The sequence below is a fragment of the Suillus fuscotomentosus genome (genome assembly GCF_016647785.1).
Source record: "Suillus fuscotomentosus strain FC203 chromosome Unknown F5891scaffold_60, whole genome shotgun sequence".
Taxonomy (NCBI): Eukaryota; Fungi; Basidiomycota; class Agaricomycetes; order Boletales; family Suillaceae; genus Suillus; species Suillus fuscotomentosus.
In genome coordinates this window covers 113323-132308 of record NW_024539572.1, presented here as the reverse complement: position 1 = coordinate 132308, position 18986 = coordinate 113323, and the positions used below count along the sequence as shown (strand labels likewise).

The 18986-nt window shown below is 46.9% G+C and overlaps 7 protein-coding genes across 7 annotated transcripts; 4 read left to right on the top strand and 3 right to left on the bottom strand.

Annotated features, from left to right (window-relative positions):
• Positions 1-246: 246 nt before the first annotated feature.
• Positions 247-1710, bottom strand: F5891DRAFT_1193584 (PLP-dependent transferase; the record flags this gene model as incomplete). The annotated part of the gene is made up of 3 exons (XM_041367776.1): positions 247-702; positions 752-894; positions 948-1710. The coding sequence occupies 3 exons, from the start codon at positions 1708-1710 to the stop codon at positions 247-249; spliced, it is 1362 nt and encodes a 453-aa protein (XP_041221537.1).
• Positions 1711-4910: 3200 nt separating this feature from the next.
• F5891DRAFT_1056034 (uncharacterized protein) lies at positions 4911-7243 on the top strand. The gene is made up of 10 exons (XM_041362687.1): positions 4911-5146; positions 5204-5332; positions 5387-5504; positions 5557-5639; positions 5692-5927; positions 5980-6046; positions 6094-6147; positions 6199-6329; positions 6381-6510; positions 6566-7243. Exons 1-10 carry the CDS (start codon positions 5135-5137, stop codon positions 7004-7006), a joined length of 1401 nt encoding a protein of 466 aa, XP_041221536.1. The 5' UTR covers positions 4911-5134; the 3' UTR covers positions 7007-7243.
• On the bottom strand, positions 7244-10249 carry F5891DRAFT_1056031 (MBOAT, membrane-bound O-acyltransferase family-domain-containing protein). The gene is made up of 11 exons (XM_041362686.1): positions 9787-10249; positions 9665-9732; positions 9200-9574; positions 9036-9149; positions 8838-8987; positions 8590-8787; positions 8393-8541; positions 8170-8344; positions 7958-8105; positions 7832-7898; positions 7244-7776 (listed from the first exon to the last, which is right to left on the bottom strand). The coding sequence occupies exons 1-11, from the start codon at positions 10043-10045 to the stop codon at positions 7737-7739; spliced, it is 1743 nt and encodes a 580-aa protein (XP_041221535.1). The 5' UTR covers positions 10046-10249; the 3' UTR covers positions 7244-7736.
• F5891DRAFT_1056027 (casein kinase II, regulatory subunit) lies at positions 10236-11445 on the top strand. Its single transcript, XM_041362685.1, has 6 exons — positions 10236-10361; positions 10408-10410; positions 10475-10623; positions 10678-10787; positions 10835-11301; positions 11351-11445. Exons 1-6 carry the CDS (start codon positions 10306-10308, stop codon positions 11388-11390), a joined length of 825 nt encoding a protein of 274 aa, XP_041221534.1. The 5' UTR covers positions 10236-10305; the 3' UTR covers positions 11391-11445.
• Positions 11446-12072: 627 nt separating this feature from the next.
• Positions 12073-14675, top strand: F5891DRAFT_1114588 (uncharacterized protein). The gene is made up of 6 exons (XM_041363765.1): positions 12073-12286; positions 12351-12879; positions 12937-13658; positions 13710-13865; positions 13919-14011; positions 14068-14675. Exons 1-6 carry the CDS (start codon positions 12173-12175, stop codon positions 14500-14502), a joined length of 2049 nt encoding a protein of 682 aa, XP_041221533.1. The 5' UTR covers positions 12073-12172; the 3' UTR covers positions 14503-14675.
• F5891DRAFT_1056024 (Acetamidase Formamidase) lies at positions 14676-17657 on the bottom strand. The gene is made up of 25 exons (XM_041362684.1): positions 17464-17657; positions 17125-17402; positions 17053-17066; positions 16975-16993; positions 16906-16925; positions 16814-16853; positions 16698-16752; positions 16528-16638; positions 16443-16477; positions 16354-16390; positions 16252-16299; positions 15920-16200; positions 15844-15860; positions 15712-15790; positions 15659-15664; positions 15582-15608; positions 15455-15532; positions 15377-15409; positions 15296-15326; positions 15208-15238; positions 15093-15154; positions 15026-15040; positions 14927-14976; positions 14820-14873; positions 14676-14768 (listed from the first exon to the last, which is right to left on the bottom strand). The coding sequence occupies exons 2-25, from the start codon at positions 17167-17169 to the stop codon at positions 14691-14693; spliced, it is 1266 nt and encodes a 421-aa protein (XP_041221532.1). The 5' UTR covers positions 17170-17402; positions 17464-17657; the 3' UTR covers positions 14676-14690.
• On the top strand, positions 17657-18742 carry F5891DRAFT_1056023 (uncharacterized protein). Its single transcript, XM_041362683.1, has 4 exons — positions 17657-17855; positions 17906-18066; positions 18117-18233; positions 18285-18742. The coding sequence occupies exons 2-4, from the start codon at positions 17987-17989 to the stop codon at positions 18688-18690; spliced, it is 603 nt and encodes a 200-aa protein (XP_041221531.1). The 5' UTR covers positions 17657-17855; positions 17906-17986; the 3' UTR covers positions 18691-18742.
• Positions 18743-18986: the final 244 nt, after the last annotated feature.

Genomic DNA, 18986 nt, shown 5'->3' with positions numbered 1-18986 from the left:
CATTCTCAGATTGCTCCCAATATCCCCCCTTTACTGCACGAAACCGGGCTAGTGTCAGGAGTCAGCATGGTATATATACTTGCAGTCATTCGCGCGGCCTTGGCTCAAGAAGGCACGCATAGGAATTGTGTAGGAACAACGTAGGAATCACAAGCGAGGAGACGGAGGAGCAGGATAGGAATTTTGACGCGGTGTGTATGGCTACATTTCAAGTCGACTATAAGTGATGGTTCTAAAAACAATATCTTACAACTTCGACTCCATCCATACTCCTACACCCTCTCCTTCGGCCACATCCAGCCACTGTCTTTCGACTTCTTTTTCTCTTGCGACCCATGCCTGTACCCAGTCGACAATACCATCTACCAGTTTCTTTACATCGTCACGAGTGTGTCCTGCGTGCAAACATACTCTTACTCGGGATGTTCCCACAGGAACTGTTGGCCATGTGATTGCTTTTGTAAACAGTGGTTGTGGAAGGGAGGCCAGATGTGCAGCAAGGGAATGTGGATGAGGCGTGAGGAGAGGAATGATGGGTGTCGGAGGGGGAAAGGATGGATCGGACGAACTATTTGTGGAATCCTTATGATCATCCGTGCGTAGATGGCCAGGCAAGCAGAGTAGTTCGGGTGGAGCTGACTGTAGGTGGGGTCTTAGAAGCTCCAAGAAGTACCGTGATAGATCTAGGAGATGCAGCGCGAGCTGAGTCTATGTTAATAACAGGTTTACGAGCTTTCGGGATACGGCTTACCACTTCTGCACTTCCATTCTCCAGCATATCAAAGGCGCACTCGACGCCGATGATATTTGCATACGTGAGCGTCGTAGTGTATATCAGTGGACGGCCATAATTCAAGAGGTAATCTCGTATGAGTTCGGTAGTTAGTATCGCAGCTATATCGATGATCAGGATGTTGTGCAGCAATGTAAGTCACAAAAACTCGCACCTCCTGATCCCGCAAGCGCCTTCCCGAACGTATGCAAACGTGCCAGGACGCGTCCCTCGAGCCCTAGCGCAGCAACCATCCCTCGACCCTGCGGGCCATATATCCCTGTTGCATGCGCCTCGTCTACTATCACATATCCATTATTCCTTGGCAGCAATTCTTCGACGCAGTGCACGATTTCGTGCAAGGGGGCGAATGTCCCATCCATGCTATACAGGCTTTCCACCGCAACGAATGCGCTTGCTCTCCCATCTCGCAGATCATCTCGCTCGTGGAGTAATTTTCGCAACGATCGCTTGAGTGCAGCGACTGAATTGTGTGAAAATTTGATCAGGCTGGAGGGATCTACTCGCGAAGCACCCATCCCATCATGCACAGATGCGTGGATATGTTCATCGTATAGAATTACATCGCCAGGCTGAGGAATTGCGGAGAAGAATGCAACGTTTGCGTCGAAACCTGAGTTGAATAACAGTGCCTTTTCAGCGCCGAAGAATCTTTCCAGTCGATTTTCGAGGGCGACATGAGCAGGTGTTGGTACAAGCAACCGAGAACCACCTGATCCGAGTATTTTAGGGGCAGTGGAAAGAGCACTTTGGAACGCCGTGCGAAGGGTCGATGATGTAGCCAGAGAGAGATAGTCGTTAGATGTAAAATCTGCAGAGGGGAGCACTGGAGAGGCCGAGACAGGAAGACGTCGGCGAATGCGCCGCTTTTCTCGGGATGAAAGGGCAGCGGCGAGTTTATCGTTCAAAGATGACATTGTTGTACAATGATTGGATGTTATTGAACAAAGTACATGGGGCGATTAAGCTTTGGGCATGACGCAATTTGGCACCTTACATATTTTATTTTTGAACGGAGGTAGAACGGCCTTTACTATCTGACCTGGTACGATGGTGATCTTTATGATAGTACAGAGCTTACGGGAACGAGAATCTAATCCATTAGCTGCAGCTCAGAAAATCCTTACTTTACAGTTGATTAAGGGGATCAAATTTTTGGGAAGTTGTTTCAAAACTTTAAAAAAAATTGACTGTGCAAAATGTTGAGTATAACTCAATCAGTTTAAATTTACATCTGAGCGGGCTCTAGAAGCATGTGTGCCTGATAATCATCTTATGATCAACGGAGATGATTATGAGCATTAATGCGCCGTCGTTGGAAATATTGTCTAGCGTGCCTCGTGTCCAAGAGCCATTGGCAGTTTGGTCTAGAAAACTCGCAGAAATCCGAGTTATCTGCCCCTGCAAGTTATCGGACATGTCAGCATTGTAAAACCCTTAACAACCAACCAGGAAGGATTGGACATCTAATAATATGCTCCAATCTACGAGTAGTAGACGTCTCTGTGAACGCAGGATGACGTGCGAGGCACCCTTGAAAATGAATGATAAAATCTAAATTGTGCAGGGTTACCACGTACCGCACCTGTCAATCATATAATCGAATGATTATCAACGTAAGGCTCGCACCAAGCAGGACTAAGCTGAAATTTTGGCAGATTTTTCCCTCTTTTCTCACTTGGCGCGCTGTGCCAAATCCATGACGATATGATACAGGAGGCCCGGGTATTTCCGACCATTACAGCAGGGGACACGAGGGTGCTGAGAAGGTGCACGCCCGTCAAGATGATGAGAACGGGATATCACCATACCAAGCAATGTGTGGGAAAATACTGAAGAAGGCGATTGGAAAGTTGAGCTCGACACAGCAAAAATACATCCTATATCACTCACATCTGCAGGAATGGATGTTGGTATCCCAAACATCTATTCAATTACCGCCCATCAGAGTTTACTTACATACTTTTTAGACAGCGTCTAGCCTCATCGGATGAATGTAGTAATCACCCCTTGCTAAATGAATTGCAAAGTAACGCGCCGACCTTGCGGTTGGCAAACGTGTGCAAAACCAGGCTTGGAAAAAAACACCGCCCCGATCAGTCACCTCATCCTGATTATCTTGGACAATGGGATCCGACCTGAGTAACGCGACATGGCAATACTGGGTGTTCGGCGTGTATCGTCTTACCTCAAATGAGAATCCGCCATCCCATCCGAGTATTCACTGTGCGTGATGGATCAACCTGTTGGGTAATCATGTGTCCGGCTTCCGGCATTTCATCTGTAATACGAACTAGGAGGGCTGGTGAGGTATCAAGGCTTCAAGGTAGATGCAAAAGTAGGATACACACAGATGCAGCCCCTGGTATCTCTCATTTCATTGTAGACAGCATCAACTTTGACACCTTGACGTGAGCAGATAGACATGTAGAGACGGTACGAGTCGATGCGAATGCTTTGGCAACGAGAAAACGCAGTGACATATTTTGACCCTTAAGGGCCGCCTGTCCAAGTAGATGGGCCCCGCAACGCCAGTGTTGCTATACCCTGAGCACCCTTCAGCTGCAAAAAGCGAACGTCGTATTAACGTCACGGCGTTGAGGTAGTCTGGACTCTGTGTGCATTGATAAATCAGAAGCTACGTAGAAACTGGTTAGCATGTACCCTGATGGCCTTATAGGCCTTTCGTACGTCGCGTGTTGAGAATTTTGCATTTTGATCTCTAGTTTGCCAGCGGACGTCGGACGTTATGTCATAACGGTGACAGTTCGTGTGCGGTGCCGCGGTTTATATTATGTGGTCACCATTCCATTCTGTACTAGTACTAGGTGAAGTTGAACGGCAGTAAAATTTGAGTAGATAGCTGTCAGATTAAAATAATTACCTTTCTCTCTACGATGCCTGATGCGGATAGAAGCACTTCCACGAGCAAACGCGAAGAAATCATTAGCCAGCCATACCCAGTGGCTGGAGTGCTGGAGTTGTCGACCAGAACCAAATTTTGAGAGCTGGTTTCGGGATATTAGTTTACAGCCTGAAGAACATGCTGTCGGGGAGAGCTCACCAATGAAAGAACTCACTTCCTTGCTGGGGGTTCCCGTCTCACACATGAACGTAAAGCCATGATCATTTGAATTCCAGGCCAGAAGCAGATCATGCAGGCAGCCTATCCAAATGGAGTATGATGCGGTGCGATCGGTGGCTGAACAAGGTCACACCCGGCAGTGTATAATCATATCAGATCTACCCGCAAAGGGTAGTTCAAGGCAGGCGAAGTACTGCAACTGGAGAAGTTGACTTGACAGCAATCTGAGGGCAGTTCGGACGTATAATCCAGCCGAGATTAGTGTATTCCCTTTGTATATTTCTCCCAGTTTACAGCCTATATTGCCTGGCATAATTTTATCGCCATTCGGCGCGGATTTATCTGTAGCTTGTATCAGTGTATGCGATCGTTCAACAATAGGAATCATGACTTGACCGTCATATATCATAATCAAAGTCGAGATCACTGTCGACGTCTCAAACTTCTCTCTGTCCGCGGATTTAGAGCCCGGCGGCAAACACGAAACGATCTTGAAGCTTGACCTGTACCTGCATACGCGCTTATAGGTGCAGTGCCTCACAGATTAGAAATTTGATGGTCGGTAAGAAGCATACGATCATCGCACGGACTCGGATGAACTGTCGGATCCGTTGGGGTTTGTAGACCAAGAAGCTGTCGTCGCTTGACGTTCTATACAGCCAACCTTCAAGCTTCCAGACTTAGAGGGCTTGAAACGAACTGTGTTTCAATGCAGCGCTTGTTGAGCGCTTGTGCATCTAAGTCCTATACTTATTTCAGGATAAATCAATAATTACCACTTGTTGATTATGTAATCATGCATCGTGTTCGAACTTCGCCAGCGACGCTATTACTTATGGCTTGAAAGATAAGTGAGCCTTCATTATAGTTCTATAAGTATAACCACTGTAAATGCACAATTGTAACAAACTTCTTACCTGAGAACCCCCGAAGTTTGCAAGAACCAGCACCTAATGCCGGCATCTCACGACGAGCGCTCAAGTAGGATCAAAATTACCAAAGGGACCCACGTGGAAGGTTTGCTGAGGATACACCAAATGCACCAAATTGAATTTTCCACCCTATGAAAGTTCCGTGCAAGTCGCCGTTCACGTGCCGAGGGCAGTTGCAATAGGTACTTCGGTAGTTCTCCTGCTTTTCTTTTTTTGGCACTGGTGAAGACTTTCGAACTATATATTTATGTGCCTCCATTGCATATGACGAATTCCCGAGTAGCCCTTACTTTTTCGTCGACTTTCTTACCTTTGCTGGCCTAGATGTCTGGAAAAGTATGTTATATCCATCCCATCTGACGCTAGGCACATCTATTGACTCATTCTCTCCAGGCAGAACTGACCATAAATTTTCTTGTCGTTGGTGGCGGGATCGCAGGTCTTTCATGTGCGATAGCATTGAGACGAGTCGGCCATCGTGTTGTTGTTCTCGAACGTTACTCCGATTCAGATATTTCGAAGGTCGGTATCCTACAATCATCGACGTCGTAGTATTCTCATTGTGCCACTGGACAGATGTCGCACGGAGGCATTCGGTTGCCTCCAAATGTCTCGAAAGTTCTCTTCCATTGGGGCCTCGAGCGCGCTCTTCGGCAAGTATCCGTAACGTCCAGTGCTATGGAGATTGAGATTTGTTCGTATATATCAGCACATCACCTCTACTCTATAACTGACTATATCCACAGACGAAACCGGCGAGTTTATTGGTACCCATCATTGGGAAGAAGAGGTTCTCCGAGTAACTGGAGGAGATTTCCTCTTCCTACATGTACGCGTAATCTCCTGCCCTTGCTTCAGATTAATCTCATCTATGCATACAGCACGCCGGCCTCCGACAAGTTTTGTACGATGCCGCTATAGCAGCGGGCGCTGAGGTGCGGGCAGGCACAACAGTTGCCTCTGTAAATGGCGATGGCCCCCGCGTGACGTTGTCCACGGGGGAAACACTGCTGGCCGACGTGATTGTTGGCGCCGATGGCCGCTCGAGTATAGTGCAACAAGCAATCGTCGGTGATGATGTTCTCGATACAGTGCCATATCAATATTTATTCTACAAGTAAGCATTGCCCTGAACTTTTGTTAATTTACTCGTCGTCTGACTCCCATAGTACTACTGTCCCAGGAGCACTTATGAGAGCCGATCCCGAATTGGCACCTCTCTTTGAACAACCCGTCGTAAGTCACACTTGTACGATCATAATTGGCTTTAATGTAATGTTCAGGAGACTATGTTCATTTGGCTAGGCAATAATCGCTCGGCTGTGGCATTCCGTATGGTATGTTAACATTCGTGAGGTGTCGTGCTTAATCTAACAGCTCCTGAGTAGGGGGGTAATGATGAGTTTGCGCTACATCTATGGGTGCCTCCCAGGCAAAAGGGGCTATCCGATGATGATTGCTGGGGAGGAGGCCTCGACTTGAAGGAGATGCGGCGGCAGCTTGGAGAATGCGAACCGAGGTATAACGAATCTAGTGAAAATCGTTTATTCTGGCTGATTGAAAATCCCAGACTCCTAAAGATGACCAATTTGGCTGCCACGCCTTCCCGTGTACAGGTCAGGAAGGTTCCACCGATTGAGGATTGGGTTGATAAGCACGGTCGTATGGTAATTATAGGCGAGGCTGCACATCCACTTCCTGTATGTTATGACTTTGACCATGAGATGGCCTGTTGTGCTGACACTTCCTTTTCAGGCAGGATCCTTGCAGGGCGGCGCGATGGCTGTGGAAGACGCCGCTGTATTTGCAAGACTTTTCTCCCATCTGCGAGACAGGGAACAAATATCGACATTTTTGCATGCTTTTCAAGATCTTCGGGAAGATCGCTGTGCCAGTGTTGTGCATACGGAGCGATGTAATCTGTATTTCCAGATGATGCCGGCTGGTCCTCAGCAGGAGCAACGCGATCAAGATATGCGTGCCAAGACTGCTCAAGGGGAAAGCGTTTTCGGCGGCGGCAAAGCTTCTGAACAATGGGAGCAGCTCAAAGAACTTTGGGGATACGATGCCGAAGATGAAGCCGACGATTGGTGGGTCAAGTGGGGCCTTCTTCGCGAGCGAGCCAAGCAGCGATCACTAGACATGGAGGCAGAAATGAATATCGCACGACTGAGTTGCCTCGGCATGCGGTCATAATAACAAATGTTGTCCCTTTCTTTATTATAGCATGTTTAGTGTACTCACATATATTCTCATTCCTTTCGTTTAATTACCGTCCCTTTCTAGACAAGACAGTCATTTGATCATTGTTTCTTTCTGTAATCCCGCTGCATTGCCATTCTCAGGACATATGGACATCATCACAGTTAATATTGCTCTACTAGTATTGGCGTTGATATGTTTTGAACAAATTAACATATAGGTGCCTCGGAGCTGGATCGTTTGAATTTTGATGAACCGATCAAGTGTCGTGCTCAACCACTCTGCTTATTGTGGCGTGAGAGCCTGTAAGAACTTACCTCGAAGGACTTCTGACACTTCATTGGGCTTTGGGCGCAGGGTCCACCATTGGCTAGCTGTAATGACTCAAGGTCATGACGCGTCGATAGGTATTGGTGCACTTGGAACCTTTCAAAAGCCCCTCGTCACTAATAGGCCGGAGTTTACATCCACATTTGTACACAATGTCGTCGTCGTTCGCAGTATGCCGTGTGCGTGGCCTCCGTTCGCATGTTCTTGGTGCTTCTAATCTTCTTTGGCCACGATGGGTTTTCACTTGATCCTCGCGAACGGGGTTCTTGAATGAGCTCATTGAATGGATCAGGGTGACGAAGGAAGGCACGAAACGTCGTTTCCTATAGGTGCACCACAGAACGCGGATGCTAATTAAGACCGCTAATGACGACCAATGGCCTCAAGCAAATCATCAACACCTTCTGTAAACACCTCTTCGCATCTCTTCCTCTCTGAGAACTGAGTCTGAGTGATCACAACGCAAAGAGCTCCCGCGATAGAACGCACCGGTACTCAAACATAAGCTGCACTCCCACGAACATGATGCAACTGGCTGCAAGCAAGAAACAAAATCCTAATGGAGTATTAGATAGTCCAATATCACGCGGTGACAAAGAACAGAAGGCGCTCTACCTTGCCACGTTCCCGCCATCTGGCTGGCCATATACATTATCCCGTCCGTACCAATCACAAATCCAACAAGGTTTGCGGAAACCATCATTGACATGTTAAGTACGCCTCCGATTGCGCAGACATGGCGATACCATGAAAATTGCCCGTACTGATCGTGCGAGTTAAATGAGACGTGGAAGGTGAAAATGCCACGAAAATGGTGTTCGACTAACCTTTGTGTGAGGGAGAAGGTACCTCGCAAGGAGCTCAGGTAAGATGAAAAAACTGACGAGCCATCCCCACGCAAGCAAGCGAAAGGAGAGATCATGCCAGAGTGCGACAAATGTGAAGATAAGCGCAGTTGTCAGTGCAACGTTCTCTGTACCTCCGAGCGGAATGTAGATGTATCTGTATTCCAGTAAGTAAGAAGCCCGCACATGTATATAACAGCCGAACCGGACGATCCAGAGATTGTAAGACCGGTGCCAACTTCGCCAAAATCCAAGAGTAGAGTAATTATTGACCATGCACCGTACCATGTTTTCAGGTGGGTCGATACCGCTGGCCAAAGACCAGAGACGAAAAAACCTCCATGGTAAAAGCAGCTACTCAAATGATCAACAGAAAATGAAACACATCCAAAAAAAACTTACTTTTAACCAGACGACGATGAGATTCCAAAAGCCGATCATACTTAGCTCCAGTGGTGTATAGCCTTGCCAAGCCTTCATATCTTTGATGGCCACAACATACATGTAATGTAATATGGACTCCATGGTCAGGAGACTAACAAGGAAACGAACCAAGTAGTGGCATTGGACGCGTATGGGAATATCTATAGGGCGGCGCAACTGCATAAATGATGTGAACGAAAGCAAATCAAACAGAAAAGAACATGTACCTGCCACATGAAATTATTGAATGTCAGAATAGGGCCAGCGATGTAGAGTGGAGGATAGAGGACATAGGTGATATAATTCCGATATGTATAATCTTCTAAAGGCAGTGGCGTGTTGGCTCTCTGCTTTTCGGTAGAAGTAGAGCTCAAGCTCTTCGAAGTGCATAAGTATCAAGACAGATATCGAACCTAGTTGCTCACCTCTCCTCCACGAGAATTATAGGCCCAATAGTAATCCATATTGAATGACACCAATCTCAGCATAGTGATATTGAAGCTTATGTGCCAACGCGGATAAATGCCTTGGAATGCGTCCTGGGTGAAAAGTCAGAAACTGTTGATGATAGACGTCTAGAATAACGAACCAAAACTTCTAATGAAGGGTGGAAACTGGCATACCGATATCCGCCATGCGTCTCATTAGCGAATAAGATTAAAACGTTAAAAACCCAGGTAAGCAGTGGTCCCATGCGCGATCCTTTGGATGTCTTAGCAATCCAGTAGTTGGCCGTCAGGATAATTACAATCTTGAAGACGCTCGTCCCGTGGAGACCAGTAAGGTACAGAACAGAGAACACAAGGAAAAACGGAATCAGGTAAAGCTTATCCGAGGGTATACTTAGGGCAGAGCGCAATGCAGACCGTGTGTATATGTATTTGAGAGTGATGAAGATCAGGACAAGGAATGAGAGTGAAAGTATGTTGTTGCGAAATGACCGATACTGGGTATCACTGTTGTCCTGCGAGAATAAAAGTCAGGGAATTATTTTGTGCATGAAACAGAGGCAGAAAACGGCCAGGACATCATGCCTACAAGATATGATACTCACAACTTCGCGTCCGAACATCCAACCTGGTGATAATCTGTGACGATAATATAGATAATTTGGATGTGAAGCTGATGACATTCATTAGCATTAGTGACAACCATCTACAACAAAATTCTACATACGTGAACTCAGGTGGATAGGTATCCACACCATAAGAGGGATCACAAACAAAGCGACCACATAATAGAAGATAAATTCTGGAGTTTTCCATCTTGGAGGTGGGCGCGTTTCGTTTGGGATGCGGCTCAAAGCAGGGATATCAACAGTGAGTGATGTAATTCCCCCTGGCTTTGGCGGAGTGTAGTCAAGGTCAAATGTCGAGAAATGGCCTTCTTGGTTTCGCATATCTGTGGGCATATCAACCACTATGTCCTTTGGCATGAGCTCCGTATATTTCTGGAAGGAAGCTGCGTTGGTTCTGCGAGGTTTCAAGAAGTAGAGTCCATTGGCAGGCCGTTAGAGATTTGTGACAAAAGGCAACTCGTGCACGTCCAAGTGATGCGAGAATTTTCTTCCTTATGTGGATGCTAGTGGTATTGCACTCTCGGAAATTCGAATCGCATCATGGTTCCGCTGACATCTATTGTATATTGCCAGTCAGTTCCTCAGTGAAGGAATTTTTTGACTGCATAGCTGATACAATGCTTGGACGCGCAGTGGACGACATTTCCACAGGCTCGGATTCTGAATACTCTAAGTGGGTCCTTTATTGCCTAGCCGTCGCCCAACTGAAGCTGTGCTGTTTCATCGGTTTCCAGTTCGGTGAGAAAGCAGTCACGGCGGATATGTTACGTTCTAAACACAGTTGAAGTGGATCTCTTGGTTTCTTTCATCCAAGGGCAACGAATATTTCTGCGAAGTCGAAGAGGACTATATCCTAGATAGATTCAATCTCACTGGCCTCAACAACGAAGTTTCAAACTATGCCCAAGCGCTCGATTTAATCACGGATAATCTCGGTACATTTCGCAAGCCATATTGTTAGGTTGTGACTGAGAGCCATCGATTCCCAGACGACGATATACAAGACGAGCTACGCGGTGCGCTCGATGTCCAGGCCCGTTTGTTGTATGGTCTAATCCATGCTCGATGGATTGTTACTGCCCGCGGACTGGCTAAAATGGTAACGTCTGCCTGCTCTTACCGCTAAGCCTCCTCACCTCCTTTCAGCTCGACAAATTCAAGCGAGTGGATTTTGGTCGGTGCCCACGAGTACTCTGTCAATCCCAGCCACTGCTTCCAGTAGGCCTCAGTGATACACCCTACGAAAAGTCAGTGAAGTTGTATTGCGGTCGATGCGAAGATGTCTACTCTCCCAAATCGTCGCGCCATGGCTCCATTGATGGCGCTTACTTTGGCACGTCCTTCCCTCACCTCTTGTTCCTCGTATACCCCAGTCTCCTTCCGCCGAAATCCGGCCCTGTTGATCCTACTCCGACCTCCCGTGGTATTGAAAACGACTCCAGCAGAAAAAGTAGGAGAGTTAAGGAAGAACCTGAAATTTCTGAGGGTGTCGGAGAGACAGCCAGCACTGCAAGTGTTGCATTGAAAGCAGAAAGATATCGACCGAGGATATATGGTTTTCAGCTGAATGAGACTGCAAAGTTGCAGAGATGGCAAGAGGCTGTTCGTGATAGGTGAGTTGGTTCTTCATTTTCAAAGACCTTACTCATGCGTAGTGTACAGGCAAATAGTACGCCTCGAAGCGCTCGAGGACCTCAGTTAAATTATTTGTTTTACTTCTTACAATCGTGATCATATCATATCATTAATTGGGCTTATTATGTTGGAATCCACGTCCTGAGCAGCGTCAGCAAGCCTCCAAAGAGAGTTCTCGCAAATGAAAGCGAACAAGAGACCAAAATCCTATCTGCCTTATTCTTCATCTACTCCAAAAGAAGACAACGATAGATACCATATGTTCTTGCCAGTGAGGGATAACTTATAAGAGGTGTTGGCGATGCTTGGGAGGTGAAGAAAAATGTAAGTTCCCATATCCTATGAACATCATCAGTGACTGCAAACGTCTGAAAGATGAGAAGGTCTGTACGACACTTTCTCAGTTCTGTATCTACATAGTTCACCCTAGGGCTCTTGGTTGTCTCCACAGATGTTTCAATAGTACCTCTGCACCATTGTTCTCAGATGTGTCAAATTGCTCTGTGTTATTTGAATGGCTCGAGGTATTGTGCTGCTATAACTATACATCAACTGCTTGGTGTCTTACTACAGCAACCATTAATTATATTGAATATTGAACGTTCGAACATTGACAAGTATGATGTGGTTTCCTCTGCCAAATGTGTTGCACCGCGCTGATAACCGAGCCAGTACCACGGTCCGGTTATTACCTAATATATTACCGTGTGCCTCGGCCTGCACAGCTGCAACGGCTGCGATTCCACTATGTCTGGAAGGCACTGTCACCTGTGACCTGACTCGAAGCTTGCTCGAGACTCAACACTTGCACATGTACTGCACCTTTCCTGTCCTTTGCTCTTACTCAGGATGAATGTGATAAATCTCTCTGCAACTGACTTTCCCATCAAGTCCGTGAGGATATTCAGCTCCGATGTAGCTGAGGTTACCCGCATTTTCCCCCTCAACTTTACCCAGTCTCTAGTACGTGCATAGTGGTTGACCTCAGCAACTTCTAAGACTCAGTTACTTACTACTACATAATTAGAATGGATCGCTGGCCATCAATATTTCAAACCTTCCCCTACTGCATCGGCAGAGTGGCATTTGGGCATCTGTGATCGTTGGTTCAGATGATCTACTGGTCGTAGATTACTACCATGGCCCGTCCGACTATAAATCCGACCCGTTTGGCCATCGGCACGAGACTAGTAGTGATGTCCTTCGTGATCTGCAGGCCGAATCTACGCGCCTACAGGATGAGCGTCAGCTAAGGCAACAAAGCTTCGCCTTCCTGTCGACGTACATGAACTCTCTTGCCGCAGGAAATGCTCTGGCGGGTGTGGCAGAACCTGCACAACTCGTTACACTCTTCGATGAGTTCATAGACATTGGCAAGAGTCGATCCGAAGTCATTGCAGTACTTGACCAGCAGATCAAGGACGTTAAGAAGGAAATAGACGAAGAAGTACAGCGACTTTTCCTCGAATCCTGCGCCTTGGTGACCAAAGCCACTGTTATTCTTGCACCAGTTTCTGGCCGCACCGCTACGGTCGCTGAGTTGGAACTGAAGTACAGTGAGTTGTCTCACCATCAAGCTGTCGCATTTTCATCTATAACTGAGTCCTCCTCAGAGGTTGATGCTACGTGGAAGCCAGTATACGAACTACATGTCACGACCATTGATGGTGTCCCTTCTTCATCAGTCGTTCTGACTTATCGATGCCAAATTTCTCAGTCTACCGGCGAGAATTGGGATGATGTGGAGCTTGCAGTGACAACAGCAGAACCCTATATTCATTCAGTGGGAGTACCCGAACTAAAGAAGATGGAGCTAAAGCAACAAGGGGGCTTTTGGAAGCCTGACCCTTGTGATTTACCGCTCAGGCCCAAAAATTTCCCATTTTGGAATGCCACAGGAAATGCACACATTCTTTCCTCGACACAGCAAGACAGACGAAGCATATTTGGAAATACTCAAAGTGCTCCTCACCAAGCTGGGGCCACACAGGAACCTGCAGCAGACAATGTGTTCGGATTTTTACAGGGACAACCCACTGTCACAACTCAAGGTTTCTTTACATCTACTCCAGCGCAATCGAGTACACTGGCAGGTCAAACGTTTTCCCATTTTCCAGCGCAATCACAGGCATCTTCCTTAACGACCGCACCACCATCGCAATATTCACTCAGTGCGCGGAACCCAAGTAGTGGCGGGAGTAGCGCCACAGAGAACACCTTTGGCTCCAAGCAATCAACATCAAACTTGCAGCAGTCTCAGCCATCGACTTCCTTGTCCGCTTCAGCGCAGCCATCCAAGTTACAGCACCAAAGAGAACGCATAGTGTTAGCAGAGGTGCGTCATGACTTCATATTGCTAGCGAATCTGACGATGATCTTATTGTAGCTTGACAAGGCCGTGACTCACACAACGACTGCAAAGGTGTTCATCCCAAGTCGTGCAGTCGGGGGGACCCATCACATTCTTATGGCAACTATCCCACTGAAGGCGTCATTTACCAGAGTCGCAGTACCGAGCGTTAACTCCCATGTCTTTTGGACTGTAAGTAATGTCTCGTTTATGTCATCGCACCTGCCTCATATCTATCATTCTAGTGCGAGATTTCGAACACAAGCAACTATGCACTAACTCCGGGCACTATTCACACTTACCTGGATGGAAAACACGTCTCTGACATGGATATCACGGTACGTTATTTCCTATGTTAGTTTCCGAGACCCATTAACCTTGCGCATCGAAACAGAGCATCAATCAGTCGCAGCCTATCCAATGCTCTCTTGGTATTGACCCCGCGATGGCCACGCAGTTCAACCGCACTACCGGCTCACTACCTGACTTCAACGGCAAGGCGACTAAGACGTATACCATCACAGCCACTCTCAACAACACGCACCGCGACCCCGTCAGCAACGTCATCGTTCGTACATCACTTCCATTTTCTGCAGACCCTCGTATTACAGTCACGTTGCAAGAGGCCGGAGGCCTTGCTGACATCAACTCGGGAACGGTACGGGTAGGAGATGGGTGTTATGCGAGGTGGTCAACCACTGGGGACCACGCAGGAAAGAATGATGGACTGTTCGAGTGGGTGTGCAGTAGTGTGAAACCCGGTTCACAGGTGTTGAAGGCAGTGTGGCATGTGACCGCTCCTTGCGGTCTCAGTTTCACAGAACCGTAGTTCGGCCTATCTAATACGCAGCTTGCTATTTAAGTCTAAGAAGAGGAAGAAGGGTGTATGACAGGTTTTATTGATTCGGGGCAAGAGTAAGAATCCTTCTGTGTAGTATTTCACAAAATGTTTGCGTATACACAAACATTAATTATTATACATCGTTGTTCATTGGTTCTCATGATCTTGGCCATCTTTTACAGCACGCCATCGCTGCGCACAGCACATTGCCTAAATTCCAGCTTCTTCAAACCTTCATCCTTGGGTAAGATGTCCTGTTACACATCATGTAGTCAAATCGGCTACATGTATCACAACGAACTCACATGTTCAAAGATCCCCAAGGGAAGACCGAGAGTCACACAGGCATTTGGAGAGTCCTAAGATAAAATTGAATAAAACTGTCGAGGAGCTCAGATTGGATCTAACTTACCACGATTGCACCAATGTGACTTTCTACCGGCGCAGCAGACAACAAAAGGTCTAAATGAAATTGAACGTTGTTCTTGCCCTCACAGAACATATGGCTTACATGCTTGCTCACGGGCTGCGGTCACTCGCTGATCAGTAGATGGTTCATTTTACGATGCGGGACTTACTGTAACCAATCTTCATAAGATAAGCGATAGCGTTCAGAGCAGCCTGCTTGTAGGCCACCGTGCTAAGTAGAGTTAATGAACTACGCATCAATGTATCAAGGGAAAGTGCACTGACGCATCCATGTTGTATTGGGTACCATCACCGTCTGTTAATTGACATCGTCAATAATGGATGATGTGGCATTCAATGTGCTCATGCATACGGTAGTCTACACTGATCCCCTGGAAGATCAACTGGAAAATTGGATTAGCAGCTAAAACAGATGGTGTGCTCATGTACCTACTTTTGCGGAGTATTGTGGATCGACAGGAGAGGGCTGTGACGGTCAGCACCGGAGTGGCCACCTGAGACAAGAACATACCAGGAAGATGGGTTGTTTCATAGCAAACTTCTCGACACCACCCTTTATGATGCTAGTGCTGAAGGTGACTATTCCAGCCTGGAAGCCATATTAGTGAGAGCGGGACAAAATTGCAAAAAATCCACACCATCTCTATAGCGCCACAGAAGGACAGCTAAGTAGTGCTCGTTTAGATCACTTACGCACTGATAGATTCTAGCCTACCTCGCCCTGTTTGAATGTTAGCATGAGCGGGACTGCGTGATCGAGATACTCACATCTCCTTGAGAGAAGTGGAGATCGCCGACAGACAAGTTTGCACCCTTCACGAATACAGGGAAATAGCAGCGCGAACCCCTTGACCCAAAGTATGTGAGAAACAACGGAAGCCTGTAGTGAGCTTCCTTTACCTTGACAAGTTTTTGATCTATGAAGTAGATAGTTACTACAATCGAGATAACAAATGATGATTTAAAGGAAGCTTACATCGCAGTTACCGCCATGCTCTCTTCCAGGAATCGTGCGTGCGCCTTCGCGATAGATTTTCGCGCGTACGTCATCAGGAAGGTCTTGGCCGACATAAGCGCCTGGTGCCAATGGGCCATAGGCGACGGGAGGAACTGAATTAGCGTGAGCTTCAATAAGGGCACCTTCACGCTTGTTCCAGGTTGCCAATAGCTCAGCGGACGGTGCTGTGCCGATCAACCCAGGATGTGACACGCCAGCGAAACGTACGCCAGGAATGTGCCTTGAAGTGGCATAGACACCTGGAGACATGTCATCAGAATGTTGCACGCATATCGTAGGAAGATGCAAACCTTTGAAATCCCAGATAGCCTTTGCAGCTCTACTCTGGAATTCCCGAGCTACGTAAGATTTTGATTAGAAATATGCGAAATATGGCATATTTTTTCGCTCACCAAACAATCCACCGCCGTTCTCGAGTTCGAAAATACCCTGTTGCACTTTAGGCGCTTGGCTGAATAACTAATTCTGTGAGAGTGCTCACGGTGTAGCCCCAGGGCATTTTATCAAACGGTCTGACTACGAACAGATGAAAAGGAGTCACAGAAGAGCAACCAGGTACGACATACCATCAAGAATATCAACTACGAGACAGTCTCCAGGCTCGGCGCCCTCCACAGCGATTGGACCGGACAAATTATGAACGCTGGTCAGGTCCACGTCTCTGATATCATCGCTCGCTATCGGAAATAGTCGCCTTAAAGTAGATCCCTATGATGGCGAGAGCCCATATACGTACTGTCGTTGTTACCGATTTGTGCTCCTGTCCAGTCAACACATTCGACGTTGAACACCTGTGCAAATGATCGAACATAAGACAGGTGTATATATACATCCAAGGGCATCGTGACATACCTGTCCGGGCTTCACTGTGGCAACGGCAGGGATATCTGGACTACGAACAGGGTCATGGGATCGATTGTGGAACGAATAGCGTACTAACTCACTGCCAGCGGTTGTGCAGGTTCTGAAAAGTGTTAATAAATGTTGTAACTAGGGCGAAACGTGGAACAAACCTTCTGTTCTCTTGCAGGACTTGCAATTAATCGACATTGTGAGATAAAGATGTGGATAGCATCAACCTAAAAACCTACACAAAAGGATCAGCCTAGGGGTGCAGTGATCAGTTGTCAACTTTCGCCGGTGAACAGGACGTAGTTGCGTACCGAAATCAAAGTTGGGTGAGCTACGGAGTTCGCGACAGTTGCCATCAGTTAATCGCTTTTTTCTTTGTGATGAGGCTGGTGATGAGAAGGCTGAGTTGAAAGGAAAGGAACCTCATAGTGATTGGAGCCAATAGCTTATAATGGCTCCTGATAAGACTGGCGGTCCGCGTTATACCGCAACCGTCTATCAACAATGTGCCTCATAGACGAACTGGTCACGAGTCTAGTTACATGGGTGGGGCCAGTGTCACAACAGACGTCTCAAGTCTCATGCAAGACTTAATTTTGGACCACTTACTTAGTAACGCCAGAACGGAGCAGCATAATTGAGATTCTCACCTGCTATCATGCATCCGCTCTCAGATAATTGCGAATTCATAGTTTCAGGTTGAGTCCAGGACGTGCTTGATGCAGTACAGTGACTACAGTCTGCACAGACACCGTACGACTTTGACAGATACGTTCTCAAGAATTTGACCATCGTGCGAACCTCGAAGATCAGGCGACTTGCTACGATAACACGAGAGACGTGGGTATGGTGAACCTTCAACCGACACTAGTACTGTCATGGGTGAGCCCATTTAAAGAAACTTTGACTTGCCGTACTCAGTACGGTGCACACGTGACACAATATGTGTGTTTCGAAACTTTGACAAGTTCGCCGCGGCGACATTCCAATCTTGTACTACGTATACACTGACATCGCAGCCATCTGGCGACAGTACTGACAGGTGAGCCTACGTTAGCAACTTAACAGTATGGTAGTTACTCCTCATTGCAGATCATCGATTTAAGGTAATCAAATTCACTATATAAACTTGAAGGTGCTGCTTTCGGTTCCTCACACTATGATCTTTTCTTCATGGTTCGCCCCACTATTCACCATACTGTCGAAGCCAGACAGCAGGCTGCGCACGAGAAACACAAAAGATACTATGAAAGGTAAGTTTAGTTGTTATCATTGGCTCTCTCCCTGCAACTGAAGTATTTAGGCACAGAGACGTCATTTTATTGAGACGTCATCTCTGTCACACAAACAACACTCCTTCTGTCACAGCCGAGTCTAACATGGACGACCTATCAGATGATGAGGTTGACTTCGAGGCAATGTACTTTTTTTTCAATGATAATTAAATTGTGTCCTTGACGATCTACTGTAGTATCACTTTGTCTGATTGTCTGGGGCTCGTACGTGATGCAAAGAACAAAGTCCTGGCACTTGTTCCTTCCGGGATACCTACAACATATGTCAAGAGCATCCTTCGCAAATACGCTATGTCGTTACGCACCAGTGTTGCCGGGGACATTGGGATATTCTGGGACGGGCTCAAGCTCGTTGAGCCATATTTGTTGTGGGCACAGCAGGGGCAGGATAAAAATTTTGACATGTGTGGCGTATGCAATGAATGGCGTGCTGCTGACGAGGTTTCCAGATTCATTGGACATCTGGTAGCTATGCTGGAGGATCTTCACAGACTAGCCATTTGGGGTGACCTTGACGAGGCTTATTTACTTGGGGAAACGATGTACCAGAAGACCTTGGGACTGGAGGCTCCTGGAGTCTAGCCACTTGTTTGTTTTTTTAGAATATACAATACACTTATTGCCATGATCTAAACAGCAAGCACTGAAGAAAATTAGATCTAACAATTGCGTGTTGCATTGACTTGATGTGAGATACAAAAGTAATTCAATGTAACGTGTATCTAAGCGAGCATGAACTCGATGTCTAGCCTAGCGAGCCATCAATCGATAAGTCTATTATGGCCGGTTACGCGTCCTCTTCGATGATGATGCATTTGCCAGAGTATCGGAGCGACCCCGTTTCTTGCTACCACTGGAAGCCACAGACTTCGACATAG

Excerpts from the sequence above, each read along its gene's own strand:
- F5891DRAFT_1056034 (XM_041362687.1), top strand. Across the intron at positions 5,640-5,691 it reads GAGATTTCCTCTTCCTACAT|CACGCCGGCCTCCGACAAGT; the intron begins GTACGCGTAATC and ends CTATGCATACAG. Across the intron at positions 6,330-6,380 it reads CTTGGAGAATGCGAACCGAG|ACTCCTAAAGATGACCAATT; the intron begins GTATAACGAATC and ends TGAAAATCCCAG.
- F5891DRAFT_1056027 (XM_041362685.1), top strand. The coding sequence starts at position 10,306 with ATGCTTGGACGCGCAGTGGACGACATTTCCACAGGCTCGGATTCTGAA. Across the intron at positions 10,788-10,834 it reads CCCGCGGACTGGCTAAAATG|CTCGACAAATTCAAGCGAGT; the intron begins GTAACGTCTGCC and ends ACCTCCTTTCAG. Across the intron at positions 11,302-11,350 it reads CAAGAGGCTGTTCGTGATAG|GCAAATAGTACGCCTCGAAG; the intron begins GTGAGTTGGTTC and ends CGTAGTGTACAG.
- F5891DRAFT_1056024 (XM_041362684.1), bottom strand. The coding sequence starts at position 17,169 with ATGGCAACTGTCGCGAACTCCGTAGCTCACCCAACTTTGATTTCG. Across the intron at positions 15,410-15,454 it reads TGAAACAACCCATCTTCCTG|CCCTCTCCTGTCGATCCACA; the intron begins GTATGTTCTTGT and ends TGACCGTCACAG. Across the intron at positions 14,769-14,819 it reads CCTTGGGGATCTTTGAACAT|GACATCTTACCCAAGGATGA; the intron begins GTGAGTTCGTTG and ends GATGTGTAACAG.
- F5891DRAFT_1056031 (XM_041362686.1), bottom strand. The coding sequence starts at position 10,045 with ATGCCAAAGGACATAGTGGTTGATATGCCCACAGATATGCGAAACCAA. Across the intron at positions 8,542-8,589 it reads TCATCGTCGTCTGGTTAAAA|CTGCTTTTACCATGGAGGTT; the intron begins GTAAGTTTTTTT and ends TCATTTGAGTAG. Across the intron at positions 7,899-7,957 it reads GATGGCGGGAACGTGGCAAG|GATTTTGTTTCTTGCTTGCA; the intron begins GTAGAGCGCCTT and ends ATACTCCATTAG.
- F5891DRAFT_1114588 (XM_041363765.1), top strand. The coding sequence starts at position 12,173 with ATGAATGTGATAAATCTCTCTGCAACTGACTTTCCCATCAAGTCCGTG. Across the intron at positions 13,659-13,709 it reads AACGCATAGTGTTAGCAGAG|CTTGACAAGGCCGTGACTCA; the intron begins GTGCGTCATGAC and ends ATCTTATTGTAG. Across the intron at positions 14,012-14,067 it reads TCTCTGACATGGATATCACG|AGCATCAATCAGTCGCAGCC; the intron begins GTACGTTATTTC and ends GCATCGAAACAG.
- F5891DRAFT_1056023 (XM_041362683.1), top strand. The coding sequence starts at position 17,987 with ATGGTTCGCCCCACTATTCACCATACTGTCGAAGCCAGACAGCAGGCT. Across the intron at positions 18,067-18,116 it reads CACAAAAGATACTATGAAAG|GCACAGAGACGTCATTTTAT; the intron begins GTAAGTTTAGTT and ends TGAAGTATTTAG. Across the intron at positions 18,234-18,284 it reads GAGGTTGACTTCGAGGCAAT|TATCACTTTGTCTGATTGTC; the intron begins GTACTTTTTTTT and ends GATCTACTGTAG.